This window comes from Glycine soja, chromosome 11 (assembly GCF_004193775.1).
Source record: "Glycine soja cultivar W05 chromosome 11, ASM419377v2, whole genome shotgun sequence".
NCBI lineage: Eukaryota > Viridiplantae > Streptophyta > Magnoliopsida > Fabales > Fabaceae > Glycine > Glycine soja.
In genome coordinates, this window is record NC_041012.1 from 50,192,646 (window position 1) to 50,211,900 (window position 19,255).

Sequence of the window (19,255 nt, forward strand, 5' to 3'; positions counted from 1 at the left end):
TATGTGAATAATCTATTAAAAAATTAGAAAAGATAAATTAAGAATGGCATTTGCCATTCTTCAAGTAAAAATAGACTAAAAGATGGAGTTATTTTCAAAATAGTGTTGTTATTTAACGTATTTACTAATTATTTGCTTATTCATAAAAATCAAAAACAGTATCAATAAAATTATATTTTAAAAATAGTGTTGTTAGTAAATATATTTATAATAACTCACGTACATAAATTAAACAATTAAATTACACCCCTTTAACTTATATTAATTATATATTAAAAACAAAATTAACAAAATTTGTTCTATTTGCAAGAAACTTATATATCGTTAATAGAATCTTTAGACTCTTTAGCATGAGATTTTAAGTCTCATGTGTCTATTATTTCACCACAAGATATCTTGAAAGTAAATTGTATTCCATGAATATGATTTTATCATTATCTTGAAAATAAAAAATGTAATATTCAATAAAAATTTAATACTTAATATAATAAAAATTTAAAATATTATTTATAAATTATTAATGTTTACCTATTTTAAAACAAGAAAACTAAGTTTTTAACCTGAAAAGAATATTGTCAAGATCGAAAACCTTGGTTCATGTCCCAAAGCCTCCCATATAAAAATTTAGTTTTGATTTATGGTTGAGTAAACGCGATTTGGAGTGGAGAGAAAGGAAAAGATTTTTCGTTTTATCCATTATGTTCAGAATGTGTGTCAAAATCACCATCTAAATATTATTGAGCAAATAAATGGAATATATATATATATATATATATATATATATTATTTTTGAACAATCAGGATGTAGTTCAGTTGATAGAAAAAAATTCATAAACTATTATAAATTTTTTGGTATTTATCTTTTTTTATACAGCTAAAAAAAATAATCTGTGGGACAATTGCCACCAATTGCAACGGTCTAACTTGATATTACTTTTGCTTGGCCTGCAACGAAGTTTAACCCCGAAAACGACTCGAAACGATCATCTTCAAATTGAGACTATAATCACAGACTTCAATAAATTAGGAAAATCAAGCGAGCGGGTCATCTTTACTTTCATAAATACTCTAGGCCCGGTCAAGCTAGGTTGAATTCAATTCACCTGATAACTAGCTAGGTGTTTGGAAAATTTGTAAATTAACACTAGTTTGTACGTCCATGAGAAATTACTCATTTTAATGAACAACCAACGGGGTAGGGGTACCTGATAAGTGATAACAATATATAAAAGCTTCACCTGAATTCAGTTTATGGTTGATGTCTTGTGCTGTGTTTGTAAAACACTTATGTTTAACGTAACTTTTGTTCATTTCAGTGAGACAAAAAGAGCCACTTTTACGTTTTCTACATTAGAAAGTGTGAATATCTGTTTAACAAGCTGTAAATAGCAAGAACGCAGAAATATACTTAACATCTTTCATAAAATTATACTACCATTAGCACATTACACATTGGATATGAGGTTTTACACAAAAGACGTGTCCGGGAGACATGATGACAAATTTAAAGTACATGTTTGGATAGTGAGAAATGTTTCAAAATTTTATTACTTTAAGATTAAAAATACTTTTAAATCTTTCAAATTGAAATACAAACATGCAGAGTGAAGAAATAAAGATATATGTAAGCATGTTCAAAAGCAATATATTATGTTTTCAGTAGTTTAAAATAATATCAGGTCATGTGAAAAAAAAAAGTTATGATATGCTAAAAGTGTATATATTCATGCAGTATCCACCGCCCCACTTGTTACAACTTGAGTCCATCCAAATCCAATCCAAACCTAAAAGTACGAAAGTGATACGAATTATCCTTCAGTTCAGTATTTTTACTTGGGACAGACTCTAGGTCTATGCTCCGTACCCTCCACGTTACTACTTTTCTGACAAGTACACATGATGAGGTTCTCATTGTTTCTGACTCAAAAGTTATTTGCTCTCCGACTGTTATTTTTGCTCTCGGAAAGTTCCCAAACTAAAAAGAAGAACCATACTGTCCAGTGTCCAGCTTTTCTTCAAATTACGCAAGGTTGTTATGGGTGAAATTAAACTAAACGTTTAAGCCATTCATCTTTACGTACGTAGAGCTTGATTCAATTGCATGCATATGCACTGTGATTCTATATTTTAATTATATGGAAATGGAATTTAATTCCAAAGGTTCTACTACATTTCTGACAGAAAATTCCTCTTTCTCTCTTTTTTTTTTATAATCAACTTTTTTATTGAATAAAATTAAAAAATATATACACCCCAAAATCAATATTACACCAATCTGAAATGGAGATGATCGATAACTCCAAAATTGGGTTACAGTTTACAAACTAGTTCCAAGACATGATCCTAACCAACTCTCATTCTTGTAGAGTCACATGGCTTATGGCTAAAAACATTTCTTTTTAATTTGATTTTGATTGTATGATAAGATGAGAATGTGCGAATAATGTAGAAATATTAATAAATTATGATATAACAGTAATATAACTCTTCTTTCTTTCTTAAGAATAAATTTTAATTGACTAATTGTCATATAGTATCAGTATAAGAGTTTTTTAATTTTCAATCAATTAAAAATTATCTTTAAAATAGTTAGTATAAAAATTAACTTTCTATATACAAAAACATGTAATTTTCAATACATTTCAATCAAATTCCATAATAATATATAGTTTTACCTATACCCCAAAAAAAAGCATGCTAATTACAAACCTGAAATGGAAAACAACATATTAGCGTTAAGTATTTCATCAGTAAGAAGACGAATAATGAAATTTCTCGAATGATGTCAAACTTGTTAATGCTCTTTATTATTTTATTATTTGCTTATGAAAAATACCAACTCGCGTGTATTGTAAGAATTAACAGCAATTTTTTTTAATAATAACAGCACTAATGTCAGTGTCATCAAATTTGACATCATGGACCAAACTATATTCTTTATTTATAAAATATATTGATAAATCAAGATTTTAGTCATTGGTATATTTAGAAATTAATGTAAAATTTACATTTTTAATAGAAGAGAACATTAAACTTTTGATTTGCTTATTTACATATTCGCTTGATTACAAAGTGGTGACAAATATTAATACTTTAAGAGTATAATTGATTCAAATCACTTTTTATAAAAAAAAAATTGTGTAAATGTAAATAAATCTTATATTATTGAGTCCATAAATAATAATAATAATAATGTCATGGACAGGTTTGGAATATAAATATTATTTATGTTATTACACAAGCATTTAGTAGTATTTACATTTGAAGGGGCATGTGAACTGAGATGCCACCGAATATTGCACAAAGCACAAGTAATTGCAATTGAAGGGGCATAGACACTACAAGCAAGGTAAAAAAAAGGAAAGAAAAAGATATATTGGTCTGGTTTTGCTTTCGAGGAAGTTGATGCAGTTCGAAGCATGCTTTCCGTGGGACGAATATATAAATTGAGTAATGGTCCCTAATGTAAATCATAGCTGCACTCCCATAGTCCCATGTGCTAACATCATTTTATATAACGACTCAGAATGTACATTTGAAAGAAAAAAACAAAAAAGAAAAACAGAAGCCCCGTTTTTTGCTTCTTTTATTTCTCAGCTCAGGCCTACAGATGAAATAATAATTAAGTTTTATAAGGAAATGTTTGGTATTGATTGAAGTATAACTGCACAAAGAATGAAGGTAATTAATGTCAGAAAGGATACTAACGAGGGCCGGCAGCATTATGTAAACAAATATATAAGAACACAAAATATTTAATATCACTTAGTATTACTTTTTTTTCGTTAATCAATATCGTAAGAAGTTGAAAACAGTAATGATTTTTTTATAGTTTAATAACTTAAAAAATAAGTAATAATAATTAATTTATATTCTGGATATATATAAAATATTTTATTTTTCATTAAGTATTATCAAGTTTTTTTTTGTTTAACAAATCATGTGAATATTTGTTAACACTATTTTTATTTTATTACTTACCTTTTTCCTTACAAGGTAAATGTTAAGCCTTTTTCTTTTTTTGAGAGAAATATTATATTAGAAAAACAGAAAAAAATAAAATAAGTAGAGATATTTATAATGTATTAAATACTCCTTAACAAATTACTAAAATTTCTTGGTCTAACCTTAAATATGCGGGCATTATTAGGGTTCTTGTATTTGAGGTATTGACAACTTAAGTGTTTGATGATGGTTATGATCTTGACTCTCAAGTAATATGAGACTTTGTAACCATTAGGACAAGCTTTGTAGTCGGACTAAGGAATAAGAGTGACATAGGCCCTCCTTTTAACGCTAATGTTAAACAAGAGTGATATAGGCCCTCCTTTTAGCGCTAATGTTTCAACCTTAAATCTGTAGGTATCATTGGAGTCCCCATAACCAAAATATTGTTGACTTAAGTACTCGATAATCATCATAATTTTATTTATATAAAAGACACCTTGCTAAGTTGAAAAGAAAAAATATTTATAAATAACTCATAACCTCAACTTCTAAATGATATAACACTTTGTGACTCTTGGAGCACTCCTCTTGACAATTACATCTTTAAATTCTTTGTAATTTTGATAGTATATATCTGACAATTTATTCACGTACCTGACCTAATCTAAAAAGGGAACTAAGTATTATTTAGTGCATGTATAATTTCTATGATAAATGCTTCAATCAAATTTTCTGTTGATTTGAGGCAGAATAATAATAAAATAAAATAACTTTAATTTTTTTCTGAAAAAAAGACTTCATATACGTATTTCTATATTAATATATGTAATAACGGTTGACATATTGCTGTCAAACTGGATAATACTTATAGGTCGTGGTCCTAAAATAGTTTAAATCCTATTGTATATAATATAACTATAGATTAATATTCATGCAGCAATTTTTTATTATTAAGATCTGGTTAACAAAACTGTTGCTTGCACAATAAGCAGCGTCTTAAATGATCACATTTCAAAAGCTTACTTATTCAAAAGATAACATTTTTATTTTATTTTATTTTATAATAGTGTTGAAGCGTTTTTGTAAATTAAAAATGTTAAAGTATGTGAACGGATAACAATTTTTTTATTCCATGACTCTTACACTTGTTTATGGGATCATGACGACGTATTAATTGGCTCTTACACAGACACAGTTGATTTCATAGTTAATTAGCTCCCTTCGTTTTATATACCTAGCTTTTCATGGCCTTGACAGGGCAATAATAATCTTATCTTATATAAGTAAAACCCCGAAACCGTGACAAGGAAACTCATTTTAGGATTATAAAAAAAAAAAAAAAAAAACTCATTTTAGGGTCCCATTTGATAGAGGAGATGAAAATAGCATGGATAAAAATAAGATGGACATATTTAAATTAAAATAAAGTACAGAAGGTGTGAGTCTCATACAATTTTTCTTCTATTTCTCTCCTCACCTATCTTATTTTTCTCCTACCAAACACATCATTAGAGTGAATCAACAATACTCTTTTAAAAATTAAGGCATTATTACTTTAATTCTTTAAATATTTTTATTCTTCAATCATTCTTTAAAAAATATAAAATTTTCATAATAATTTTTCAAAAATTAATTTATAATTAATTTCGTTCAATGATGCACTAATTGTCAAATTAACCGATGACAAAGCATTTTAGAAGGATAAATTTAATGAAAATTATATATTTCTAAGACTAATTAAAAAATATAAAAAATTGTTTGATGACACATTAATATACTAATGTGAAAATTTTCGACTAAAACACTTATTGTCATTTTTTTTGTTGTTGACATAATATCAAATTTATTTAGTAGTATTATTCAAAAATTATGACGCACCTAACCCCCCAAAAAATCCATCACTGACAAATTTCACACAATTCGGCTTTGGGTTGAAAAGTCCGTGAGCCCATGCATTCCGCCTTCGTAAAAAAAATTATCCTTTTTTTTATATTTTGGACCTTTATCACAGCTATTTGTGCAGAGACTGTGAACCTGGAAAGATAATTAGGCTTTGGGCCTTTAGGTTATAAAATGGTCTCAACGCAATTGTCAGATAGTAGAAATAAAATAATTCGGGTTTTACATCCGTTTTGGTCACTCTTCTGGTTTATCATAGTTGATACTTAGGTGAGTAACCATTAAGATTTTAAAAGATTATTTTGTTATAATTTTTTTATGAATTTTAATTATTTTTTATAAGAATGTAATAATTTTAAAGATTTTTTTAAAAGATTTTTATGATCAGTATTTTGTAATTTGAATTTCAATAAATTTATAAGATTTGAAAGAACATTATAAATTTTTAAAATTTTATAAGACTATGTGAAATTTTTAAAAACATTCAAAATTATTGATAAAGATTCATGATTTTTTTTACCTAACACTTCAAATAAAAATCATCATATACAAAGAATCCTAAGTTTGTTACATAACAAATCAATTTCTCTTTCATCATCAATTATGTTAATGGTATAAAAAGAATATAGCACTGCCAATAACATGAATATTTATAGTCATTCCCATAATAATGATAATGATCCCGCCAAATAAAAAAATATCCAACTATTGTTTTAAGATGTATCAACTCATGTACAAAAAACTATTTATATATTTATCCACTTATACATGAGTTAACTTTTCACATTTATTAAAATAAATATGTAATCAAGACATCCCAAATTCAAATAATTGTCATGATCTCTCATATCAGATGTTTTAGGATATGCTGTTTATGGATTAAAAGAGTAAAAAAATTAAATGTATATTACTTTCAATAAAGAGACAAAAGATTATGTACGATGAGAAAAAAATAAATCAATTGACAAAAAAAGATTAAAAAAAGAAGAAAATCTCATAAAATCTCAAGGGTTTTGATAAGATGATTTGATGTGTATTTTATATTAAAAAGTCTCATGAAATTCATTAGAATTTATTTTAATTGAATATCAACGAATTTTATTAGATTTCTTAAAAAAAATTTAAAAGTCTTAATTAAATATTACAACAATTATTTTTATTATTTAAAAATCTTAATTAAACACGGGAGTACTTTTTTTTTAAGTTTTTTAAAATATTTTGAAATCCTAATTTAATACCCTCAGATGTATCTGTTGTAAACTGCTATAAAGTTCTTTTTAGCATCCTATGTACTTAGGTAAGTATCCTTGATAATTGATATCTATTGACAAACATAGCCAAACAAAACAAAACAAAAGATTGTAATATCACAAGTGGCTTCATCTCCCATAAAAGAATTCTCATTAAAACGATTGAGAGCAGGTTAATTAAGATTCGGGATGCTTTACCTTCGAAGACAAATTAGCTTAGCTACAAACTACAAAGATTGTCGTCCACTCCCTCCCAGACAGAACCCAAAACTCCTACCAACTAAATTTCACAAGGAGTGTGACCCTATATATCGGATTTGAAGAAATAATGCGTGTAATTAAATTGATTTTTATGAAAATAGTTTGAGCTAATTTGGAATTTTGGATAGAGTTCATTTTTCAAACATCCCTAACAAATTTGGTTGATTGGCGGTATTTATTCTCGAAAATTCCAAGCTCTAAGTAGACACGAAAAGCAGGAAGAAAAATCAACTTTGGTAGGCAACTTGTGGTTGTGGTGAGATACATGGCATTGGGAAGGCAACAAAATAATACTAGTACTATTCAACACAAACCATATTAACATGATTTGGTTTCCTAAGGAAAATGAAAGGTCTATTGACTAAAAAATCTTATGGTCAATGATTGTAAGTAGAATAAATAAAGCACCACCACAGAGAAATGACAACCAAATATTTGCCTGCTCCACCATTCCTACTTCTCATATCTCTATCGTTAGTCCCTCGTTTAATTACTCTCATATCATAGCAGTTGCTGAATCTAGCTTTTCTAAGTTTTTTTCAAAAATCAAAATGGCACTTCCCAATCTTTGCTTTGTCGTTTTAATCCTAAAAGTTTCCTTTTTTCTCCTTGCATCAACCCAAGTTAGAGCAGCCACCTCTGACTCAAGCTTGTTCCGAGAATACATTGGAGCATTGTTCAATGGTGTCAAATTCTCAGATGTACCCATAAACCCAAATGTAAATTTTCACTTTATTTTGTCCTTCGCTATTGACTACGACACATCATCAGGTTCACCTTCTCCCACCAACGGAAAATTTAACATCTTTTGGGACAACCAAAACCTCACCCCTTCCCAAGTTTCTTCCATTAAGGCCAAAAATCCAAACGTTAAGGTAGCCCTTAGTCTCGGAGGAGACACTGTTTCAAGTGCTTTTGCTTACTTTGATCCAACTTCAGTTGATTCATGGGTTTCCAACGCGGTTTCTTCACTCACCAACATAATCAAAGAGTACAACTTGGACGGAATCGACATTGACTATGAGCATTTCAAGGCAGATCCTGAAACTTTTGCTCAGAGCATTGGAAAATTGATACAAACTCTGAAAAGCAGTGGGGTCATCACTTTTGCTTCAATTGCTCCTTTTGATAATGATGAAGTTCAGAGTCATTATTTGGCCTTGTGGAAGAGTTATGGGCACATCATAGATTACGTTAATTTTCAGTTTTATGCATATGACAGAAGCACCACCGTATCTCAGTTTATTGATTACTTTAACAAACAAAGCTCGAATTATAATGGTGGGAAGGTTTTGGTGAGTTTCAATAGTGATGGGAGTCGAGGGTTGATCCCTGATAATGGATTCTTCACTGCGTGTAGTATGCTCAAGACTCAGCAAAAACTTCATGGTATCTTTGTGTGGTGTGCTGATGACTCCAAGGCAAATGGTTTCAGCTATGAGAAGCAATCACAGGACCTTTTGGTGACTGCCAATTAGGTTTTGAAGTTGACCAATTTTAATATGTTAGTGCGCTTGATGGCTATTACATTTAAATTAATAACGTTTGTGTGTGTAATGATGTATACATACATGTAACCCGATGTAGGCATGTAGCTTAAGCCTCCTGTCTTGAATGTGTGTAAACAGACGTGTGCTGGAATCATAATTTTACTTTACTCTTTTAATAGTTGATTTAGGAACCACATTTTACTTCACTCGCGAATAAACACAGCCATAAACCATTTGTTTTCTCATGTTGATTCAGATCATGGGACAAAAAAGAAAACACGTGTTATTCTGGGTAATGGGTAATTTTTGTTTGGGACGCAACTCCATTTTCTCCTCCAAAGTGGGCCTATGCATGGAGAAAGCAGTGGTTCCCAGTTGGGACTTAGAAGTACTCTTTGACTCTTTCTATGTTACTAGTGTTTTTTTATTATTATTAATACCTCTTTCTATTTTATCGGTTAAAGAAGTGAGCATCCAATGAAATAATTATGAATATTGAATTAGATTAATGGTCTAAACTCTAAAGAATGATTAATTTCTTAAAACTTACAAACCAAAACATTAAAAAAAAAATTCTTCAAATTCTAATTTTACATTCTATAAAATCATTTAAATTTGATCAATTTTTCAATAATTTTCTAATTTTTAAACCTTTGAAAGTTTTTATTAACCCAAATCAACATGAACGTCAAAAAAGCAATTACATATTTCATAATAGTTGCAATTGAAGTGGTGAAAGAAATAGTAAATAGTTATACGCAAAAGACGTTTATGTCATTCGGCATTTTCTGGCAAAATTATACCATTTCATTGATCTATCGAAGAGAGGGACATGTATAGGACGCCTAGAGATTTACTAATAGCATGTTTGGATATCCTTTAAAATTATGGTGGCTCTCTCAAAAATTATGGTGTCACCATGATTTTTCCAAAGCAACTATATGTTATTTTACATTCACCATAATTTGATAATTGATTTTGGTTCATCTCACAGTCACCCCAAACATGCTATAATTATATAAACGAGTTTGCGTACTGGTAGGAGATGGTGTTTCTAATGTGCAATGGCTATTTCCATTCTCTCAAGATTTTGCCACCTCCGGTAATATATAGCTTCAGAGACCTTCATTTCTACATTTGCAGGCTTCCTGCTCTTAAAACCCTCATATTCTTCAGGCATAGCCGCATTGTCTCTTGTTTAGTACATTCTTCATTTGGGCTCTATGACCCATTTCTTGCCTCCCACTGCTTGCTGGATTTGGGCTCCAATCCAACGTAGGATAAAAAAAGATTAATTCGTTTTATATCTTAAATTAGAAAGACAAAAAGAGAAAATTATTGGATAGAATGAAATAAAAAGTGCTTTATATTATTTAAAATGCATCCAAACAACAGAATCTGATATTATTTTATTTTATTCCATTTTATCAATCCAAACATAGTATGATGGAGTCGCTATTATTAATTATTGTGTTCTTTAAACTAAACATTTAATTAATTATTGTCACAATATAGTGGATGCAGAGACAATTAATGAAGCCCCTCCCTTCCGCCATCTTCATCGTCATCTCTATATTTCTTATTCTCTTCCTCTCTGTCTTTCAAACTTTAACCTCAACTTGTCTCTATTCTTTCTCTTTATTTTTGCTGCATGGCTACAAAGTTGTGTCATCATGTGTTTATGGATGGCGGTAGATGTGGATTGGTATGTTTATTAAGAACATATGCGGGCCTAAGTTTGAGAAAAGCTGATCCGATCCATATAGGCAAATTAGCAAGCATATATATTTTATCAACATAAAGTACGTGAGATAACAACTAAGAACTTATTCATTATATTTTATGAGATATAGGTATATATATATATATATATATATATATGGAACTGATTTGATAACCCTAGATGGGTCTTACACGAGTAATTAAGGTAGCATGACTGTAAATAATAAGGTAATATGATAGTAGCAGAGAGGCATGGGTGGATGGCGAGGCATATTCAGTCCTTATTGGGAGCTTCTGATGCATAGTAATTATGGTAATGAATGGAAACACCAGGAGCACTTCTCTTCTTGAGAAGGTCCATGGCACCCAAAAAGAACACGAACGGGGAAACTGTGGCCCAGTCCTCATTCTCAGCACTGTAGCCAGCAAAGAGTTTTGTTTTGGGATAAACCTTGGTTAATTCATTGTAGCGCTTCACCAAGGTGGTGGGTTCCAAGACGGGTTGATCCTCGCTTTGGAACTGGTAATCGACCCAGTCAACGAAGAAGGGCACAGAGCTGTAGAGTAACGGATAGTATTCTTGGTTGGGATAAGACGAGGGAGAAATGGAAGCCTGGGAGACGACGCCGTTTTCCTTGAGGTTCCTAATGAGCTGGCCAACGCACTCGGTAAAGTCAGCGGGGGAGGCATCGATGTGGTCGTAGAGGACGTCGATGCCGTGGACGACGTGGAGGTTGTTGATGAGGCTGGTGAGGGACATGGTGGCGTTCTGGATCCAGGTTTGGTTGTTGAGGGGTTTGAAGGGGTGCTGGGTGCCGCGGTTGCCGATGCTGATGAAGACTTTGATGTCCACGTCGGGGTTCTTATCCTTGAATCGCGTGATTGATTCCGGGGTCACCTTGGTTAGGTCCCAGGTTGGCCGGAAAACCCCGTTGGTGGGGACGCCGTCGTCGTCGTAGTCGCTTGCGAAGGTCAGGGCTATTTGGTACTCCTTCAGGAATTTCGGGGACACCAACACTTGCGAGAATGAGTCGTCCAAGGTGTATTGCCGGAATATGGACATCATTATTCAAATGCAATTTCCAATTTCACTCTTTCCCCATCCACCCCAACCTCCCCTTTATATAATATATTCTCTTTGCTAACCAACTCTTTTTATTCCAAATTAATATTCATGTACGTAACTCACGATAATAAAAATAAATAGACTTGATTTGCGAAATTACCTAGAGTGACTAAAAGTTACGTACTGTCAAATGATATTCAAGGGAAACTTGTTGGAATCAATGCTAAGATAGGATATCACCAACTCCCTACTATATAGTGGCTAAGTAAAACTAAAAATAGTTCCTACTCATTTGCTACTTTTGGATGTGCTCCGGGATTTCCGAAAGCTACTTTCACTTGCTCTTATGAGTAACTGACAATGAAACTCTTGGCAACATATCTGTCAAAATCTTCTCTTTATTTCTAATGGAAATTTCATTTTATATTGCGAATTAATTAACCCTTCAATGAATAAGTGAGTCATAAAGTAAAAATGCATTAGACAAAATTTAAAATTTCTATATATAGATATAAAATTAACACAATCAAATACATGTATTATGTATATAGATGGTATGGTTTCCATTAAAAAAATCATCAAAAAAAGATGGTATGGTTACCAATATCATATATAATCTTATTTTTTTAAGCTTATGAGATAAGAGGATCAGTATCATGCATATTTGTGTATGGAAAATATTTTTTAGAAAATTTTAATCCATTAAATAAATTTAAATATCTCAATAAATTACTACTTAATTAACTTCTAATTGAGAGGGTCCTACGTTAAAAAAAATATCAATGTCAAACTCAATGTCATCCACCCTACACAAGGGATTTGGGTCGTTTCCTTTCACTCAAACCAACACACTTTTCTTCTTATTAATTGCAAAATCAAATTAAGAAGATCAAAACAGTAACAACTTTTATTTTATAGGGACTGGATAATTGTTTAAGCTAAATTTATAAAAATTAGACCTTCAAACACTGTAAATGCATTGATGGAGAACAGAAAAATTAAACCTACAGCAGATGCTTTTTGATAGGTGGCGCATGAGCATGGAATAATCAAAATAACAGAAGAAGAATCCAAATAATAATAAAAAAAGAGTCACAAATTTTAATACTTAACAAAAACTAAATTTAGTTGGCCATTCTTTCTGTAAACTCTCTTACGGTGGGTCACATACTACTTGATGATTGCTGAAGATAAAGATAAAATGGGCCAAGGCTACCCAAATTAAATTCATTTGTCCATGCCTATAAATATCAATTGTTATAATTATAATAATTAATAAAAGGAAAAGAAAGATAACGTGTTAACAATGAGAACAAGCTACTGATGATAACGTGTTGGAGAAAGCTTAAACGGAAACAAACTACTGATTATGCGTTTAAGAAAGCTTGCATTTTTGTTAATTTTTTCCCCTTCCAAAATTAATTTCTGATTTAAAAAAATTTGGAAACTATTTTTTAGAATTTGTTAAATTACTTTTAATGCTTCTGGAATGTAATACATTTTGGAAAGAAAAAAATCCGAAACATCTACAAATTAATCATCTAAAAAATACAGTCCAGAAAATAATTTTGAGAAGGAGTAATGGAATCAGCCAAGTGACCCAACAAAATAATCGAGCATTCTTTATCTTCCCTTGTACCAGTAACAGTAAATATTAAATAACGCTCTATTTTATATTTTTTTCTTTTCTTTTTTGGTGAATTTTGTTGTCTTTTCTACACATCCATTTGGCCATTTAACGTTTTCCAAATCTTAACGAGTTACGCATGACATGATTAATATTTCTAAAATTGATTTTAAATAAAACTAACTTTTAAAACTTATTTTGGTTAAAATTAATATATTTGAATATTTTCAGCACTATGGAGATGAAACAATGAAACCAAATTACTAGTGATTCAAAATTATTAAATTTAATAAACTTTTACTAGAGCCTGTTTGAAAGCACTAACTCTGCAATGAATCCTGAAGTCATTTTTATTTTATTAAAATATGAATACTGGTTAATTTTGAAGGGTTTAACTGAGTTCGTCATATTTGTTTTTACCAATTACGTAGTGCTACACTAGACAAAATTAGCAAGAGTTTTGAGGGAAGTCGGTTAACTTCAAGGGTCAATCGTATACGATTGTTCATTCGTTGATGAGTCAATTTGTTTAAAATGTTTCACTACAATAGAAATTTACAAATAATTATGAATATTTAGTTTAAAATGTTAGAATATTTAAAAGTTAAAATAGAAAAAAGTAATGCTGGTTCGATTACATGACAGTGAACTTCCGAATGATCCCATATTAAAATTAAGCTCAGGTATTTGTGGAGGCACTCCGATCTGAAACCAAAGCCTAGATAATTGATTGACAGCATAACAATAAAAAAATCATTAGGCTCCACAGTCCATATGTACAAGTAATAATTGAATGATTTTCCATATAATCACTCTCTAATAACAAGGAACAAAGCATAATGCATGATTGACATCAGCGTGTATAAGTACGTGTGTATAGGCTATGCAGTAAAAAGATTTTGAAATGTGACTTGGTTTTAAGCATTGGATAATGTATAAGTAGATCAAGTGACATAATCCATTCAGAAACTGTACAAGATTTTGATAGTGCTTATAAGAAGTGTCACCAGGTACATAAAAAAAATGTAATATATATATTGACTGAGGAATTCATGTTTATTATTTATATTACTATGAAAATCTTAAGAGGTGCTAGTCAAGGTGCATGCACTTGCACAAATACACTTACTTAGGAAACTCTATTCAGGGAAGCATTGTTATGGATTTAGCCACAACTGGATGGCTTAACTTGTCCTACTTCAAGGATTACAGGCCTAGCTGATAGCTCCACGTAGTTTTGGTGGAGGGAGATCTGGCATGCCATTTGGTGTGGATTTTCTCCATTAATGGGACTGCTATAAAAACATATATAAAATAGGCTTAATTACTTTGGTGGTGTTTTGTTGTCATAAATTGATTTTCTTCTTTAGTCGTTAAAATTTATATTTTAAAATTATTAAAAACCATCACAAAGTATTAATTTATTATTCATGTGTAAAATTTATTAATTTATCAAAATTTAAAGACTAAAAAAATATTTTTAAATTTGAGAGATTAAAAAATATACTTATCTCAAATTCTAGAACTAAAACAATAATTAAACATATAAAATATAAGGACTTAATCTTAAAAATAGAAATCCTCATACATAAATTATGATCCTTTAAGACTAAACTTACAAATTGTTTTTTTCTTAGCCAGATAGGCAGATACCTGTTTAACAAGTTGCAAAGCTAATCTGCTTTTTTATTTTTAATTTGAGAAACTATGCGCTTAAAATAGAAGGTCCGTGCATCATTTAGCAGAAGGGGCATTTTAGAAAGGCCCGTGAAGGTATCAAAAGCCCAATCCATGTGTCTGCCCGTGAAGGTTATACTACATAGCAGCATCGAATGACAGCACCAAGAGAAGCCATGAATTTTGCTTCTTCTGAGTTTCTGACAATAATTCTTTCTACCGTTGAGATCAAGAAAAGATAACTTAAGCAATTTTCTTACAAATATTTATGTTTAAGATTCAATTCAAGGGTTATCAAATTAGTATATATATCTTATTCATTGAATAAATGATGCATGTGTATGTGATGATTTTTATTGAATAAATTAAAAATACTATATCTTATTTATCAAGATATAACTCTATCAAATTACATATGTAAATCATGCACGTGATGATATAATTATTGAAATGAAATAATATTTTTAATGGTTAATATTATGGTTTAATTGTCTATAAGAAATTCTTCTGGAAGAATGTAATAATTCGATCTTTTGGCTTGAAAGTATTATTGGAATTAATTAACAACTTATTTATTATACTTTGATTTTAGATACTTAATGTGTTAAGGTTCTAACTGGATATAATTAATAATTAATTAAACAAAATTTATCAAGTGAGGTTGAATTATATAATATGATTAAGTTCTTAATCAAGACAATTGAATGAATAAGGAAATAATTTTTTAAGTCATTTATTATTTTTTGTTAATCAATAACTAATTCAATAAATTTAATTAAATAAATATATTTAATTTTCTAAGTGGAATATTATTGTATTTTAGTTAATACTAAAATATATAAGTAATGTATAAAAAGAAGACATGCTATTTAGAATACAAAACGACTAGGAATTCATTATTAGGTTGCAATATAATTTTGGTTTGGTATGAGCCTCATGAGGTGTGACTTGGTCAAATAAACTCAAATGACATGAAAGAGAAAGGCATTTTGGGAACAAAAGGATAATCAGGATTAAGTGAGATTATTTCAAACTTGATAAAGAGTTTTGAAAGTAAATGTGGATAAGAATCAATCAGAATTGATTTTCTGATTAGTGTGCTTAGCCATTACTATTTCTATTTAATATGAATGTTATATAGAGTATTTTTTTAATAATAAAAGGCACTTTGCAACTCAAAGAAGCATGCAATACTGTCCCAGTGTCCCTACTCTAGCTTTTTCTTCTAGCTAGTGCCAAATATTTTTTGAAAAATTAAATTTAGTTAACATGGTACTTTTATTTTTCTTACTTCACTTTTCAAATAGCCAAGATTTGTCTTTAATATAAAAATGTTTTGCGTCTTCACAAGAATTTTTTTAATTATTCTACGGATTTATTACTGTAATATGTTCTATTTTGAACACTTCAATGAATGTGCTATGAACATTCTTTTTTCTATCATATACCTATATGACATATACGGCTTCCCTAGCCAGAATATTGAAATAAGGAAAATATTACTGCTAGATAAATTTTGCATCCTAACAGTAATGAAAATATGTGAAATCAAATGTTGAAATTAAGATACATCAATGATTATTAATAGAATTTTAAAATCACTGAACATAGTGTAAGGCCGGTATTTGTCTCAATGACAGCACCAACAGCACAAAGGTAGATTGCAGCAGGCTGTTACTGCAACATGTGTTTGTGTTTGTGAATTATCATCCAAACATTACCTGCCAGCCAAGGTCCTTTTGACTCAACATTCCACAATGGTGTCTTATGATTGATTAATTGAAGTCTAATTAACTATCTTTTAGGGAACTGAGATTTGAGTTGACCTCTGCACATACCTAACTACATCCTGCTTTTAATCATCAATGAACCAAGTTAGGTCTTCCTTTTCTTGTTTAGATGAGTAGGCATTTACATTTCAACGTGAGGACACTTGACTTTTCTTGTTTCTACACATTTTTACACAATATTTTTCAATGAATAGTTTTCTCTTTTCCTCAACCGAGGAAGTATAAAATTTAGGTGTAAAAAATAGTCTAATATTTAGGTATTAGCATTTTTATACTACTATTTAATTATAAATTATCATTTAAATTATTTTAAAAGTTAATTAACTTATCATATATAATAAATTGTAATTAAATAATTGTATGAAAAAATTTACACTGTCATACCATAATCTTTTTTCTTAAAAAATTAACATAAAATTCAAGTATGAAATTTATAAATTAAAATTGAGTAACTCACTATCATATATTGCATTTGTACACATTATTAACTCATTGGCAAGTGTACCACATTGTCTACCACATTGTCATAGGTAGTAAAGTAAAATGGAAGTGCAAGTGTGAGTTCATAGGAACTTTGTTTGTACTTAGATTGATGTATTTTTAATTTTTAAACAATTAATAAATTGAATTAAAGATTTGAGAGATGGAAAATTAAAAGTAAATTGACATAAAATTAAACTAATGATCTAATACGAGCAAGAGTAAGAAAAACAAACACTTCCAGTATTGTGATGCGAAAGCTCATTCAGAATGCGAATATGTTGGGGTCTAGCCTACCAAAACTAATCTCGATGTAATGTTAATGATTTTTCTCTAGTTAATATTATTCTAATTTTTACCTACATCTACTCATATACTCTAATCATGATCTCTTAAGTGAAAGAGTCTAATTTATCTAATCTTTTTTGTAATCCCTTAGAAGAATAAACTAAATAAATTACATTAGGAATAAAGATGCATAAAACATGCTAAACAATATCATTCTATTCCTAGACATGAATCATTTAAATGCCCTTTCCTAGTTCTTAGAAAATAAACATTTCTCATTTCATAAATCCTATGGGTGATCAGACCACAATCAGTAAAATTAAGCACAGAAAAAAGACAGTAAAAATTAAAATAACATTAAATAGATAATAAGAAACAAATTACATCACAAGCATTTAGGTGCTATGCTCCCAACAATGAGGGTTTAGCCTCTCATTGTCATGAGAGACTTTACACTTGCAAGGGATTGATAGGGAGAGAATAAGAATAATAAGGATTGTAACATCCCATTTTTCGTAAACTACTTTAAAAAAGATTGTTATTTGAAAATAAATAGAGTTTTAGAAAAATAATGAGATTTTTATAGTTAAATAAATAAGAAGAAATAATTTTATTAATTAAAATAATGGTTTGAGAGAAAATAAAAAAAAGAGTATTTTATTTATTCATTTGATAGGGAATAAAATAGAGTTTGTTTTTATAAAATAATTAAAATAAATAAATAGAGTAAATAATAGATTGTGAGTACCCTAGTTATAAATAATGAAATGTTAGGTCAGTTTTCAGAACAACAGCTTCCCAGCTTCCTCTTTCTCTCAATTTCGTTTTCCCTTCTTCTCCTTCCAAAACCCTCTCTTTTCCCCGCAGACCACCAAACCCGTCTCATAAAAACGTCGATCTCGAACTCATTCACCGTTGGATCATCATGAAATTTAAGGAATAGGTTCGAAACTCAATTTCAAGCATCCTCACAGTTGGGAATTTTGAAAAGATGGCAGAGCTGAAAGAAAAGTCCTTTTTATAGCAACTTTTTCTTTCCTGTAAAAACCTATAACTGTCTCGATAAAACTACAATCTGAGATTTGTTAACCATTGGATTGTTGTAAAATTTTAATATGTGGTTAGTGATTCAATTCCGTATACCTTCACTATTTGGACTTGCGAAATAATATCCATGGAGAGAGGAAATAGAATCGCACGAAGACAGTATAAAATAGAGACTTCAATCTCTTCTTCTCTCTGACGTTTGGGAACCCTATCAGAGTAATCAGAGGAAAAAATTGAGGAATCTTAGGAACTAGCTAGAGATGCCGCTATCACTGTCGGAAGACACGTGAGCCCGCTTAGAGGTAAAAGACGAGTTTATCGCAATTGGGGTTAGAATGAACATGTGTAAGGATCCTTAGAGGATTAAATTGGAGTTTATTTTGGGATGTTTATTGAATTATAATTTTCCCTTGACTATTATAAATATAATATTGTATGTTTTATAATACTGTCACAGGGATGGAGATGGAGGGAAGGAATGACTCCTAAAGGTTGGTTTCCCCTAGTTGAGAAATTCTAATTTTGTGGAATTTCTCTCTATATTGGTGTGTCTTTTTCCTTCGCATCTTCCTCTTTTTTATAGAGGTGAAGTCAGCTTAAAATTTATGCAGTCTCCTGCTAAGCGCGAGCGAAAATTTTCAACTTCTTTTTCAAGTTTTATTTTGTGTCTCTGCAACAAATATAACACCAAAGTATTATAAATTTCTCAA

At 30.0% G+C, this 19,255-nt stretch overlaps 1 protein-coding gene and 1 pseudogene across 2 annotated transcripts; one reads left to right on the forward strand and one right to left on the reverse strand.

Annotated features, from left to right (window-relative positions):
• Positions 1 to 5,080: 5,080 nt before the first annotated feature.
• LOC114373391 lies at positions 5,081 to 9,281 on the forward strand (annotated as a pseudogene). Its single transcript, XR_003658397.1, has 2 exons — positions 5,081 to 5,142; positions 7,753 to 9,281. The product of XR_003658397.1 is annotated as a chitinase 2-like (transcript).
• A 1,374-nt stretch (positions 9,282 to 10,655) lies between these two features.
• Positions 10,656 to 11,678, reverse strand: LOC114375080 (ruBisCO-associated protein-like). The gene has a single exon (XM_028332829.1). It carries the CDS (start codon positions 11,634 to 11,636, stop codon positions 10,845 to 10,847), a length of 792 nt encoding a protein of 263 aa, XP_028188630.1. The 5' UTR covers positions 11,637 to 11,678; the 3' UTR covers positions 10,656 to 10,844.
• Positions 11,679 to 19,255: the final 7,577 nt, after the last annotated feature.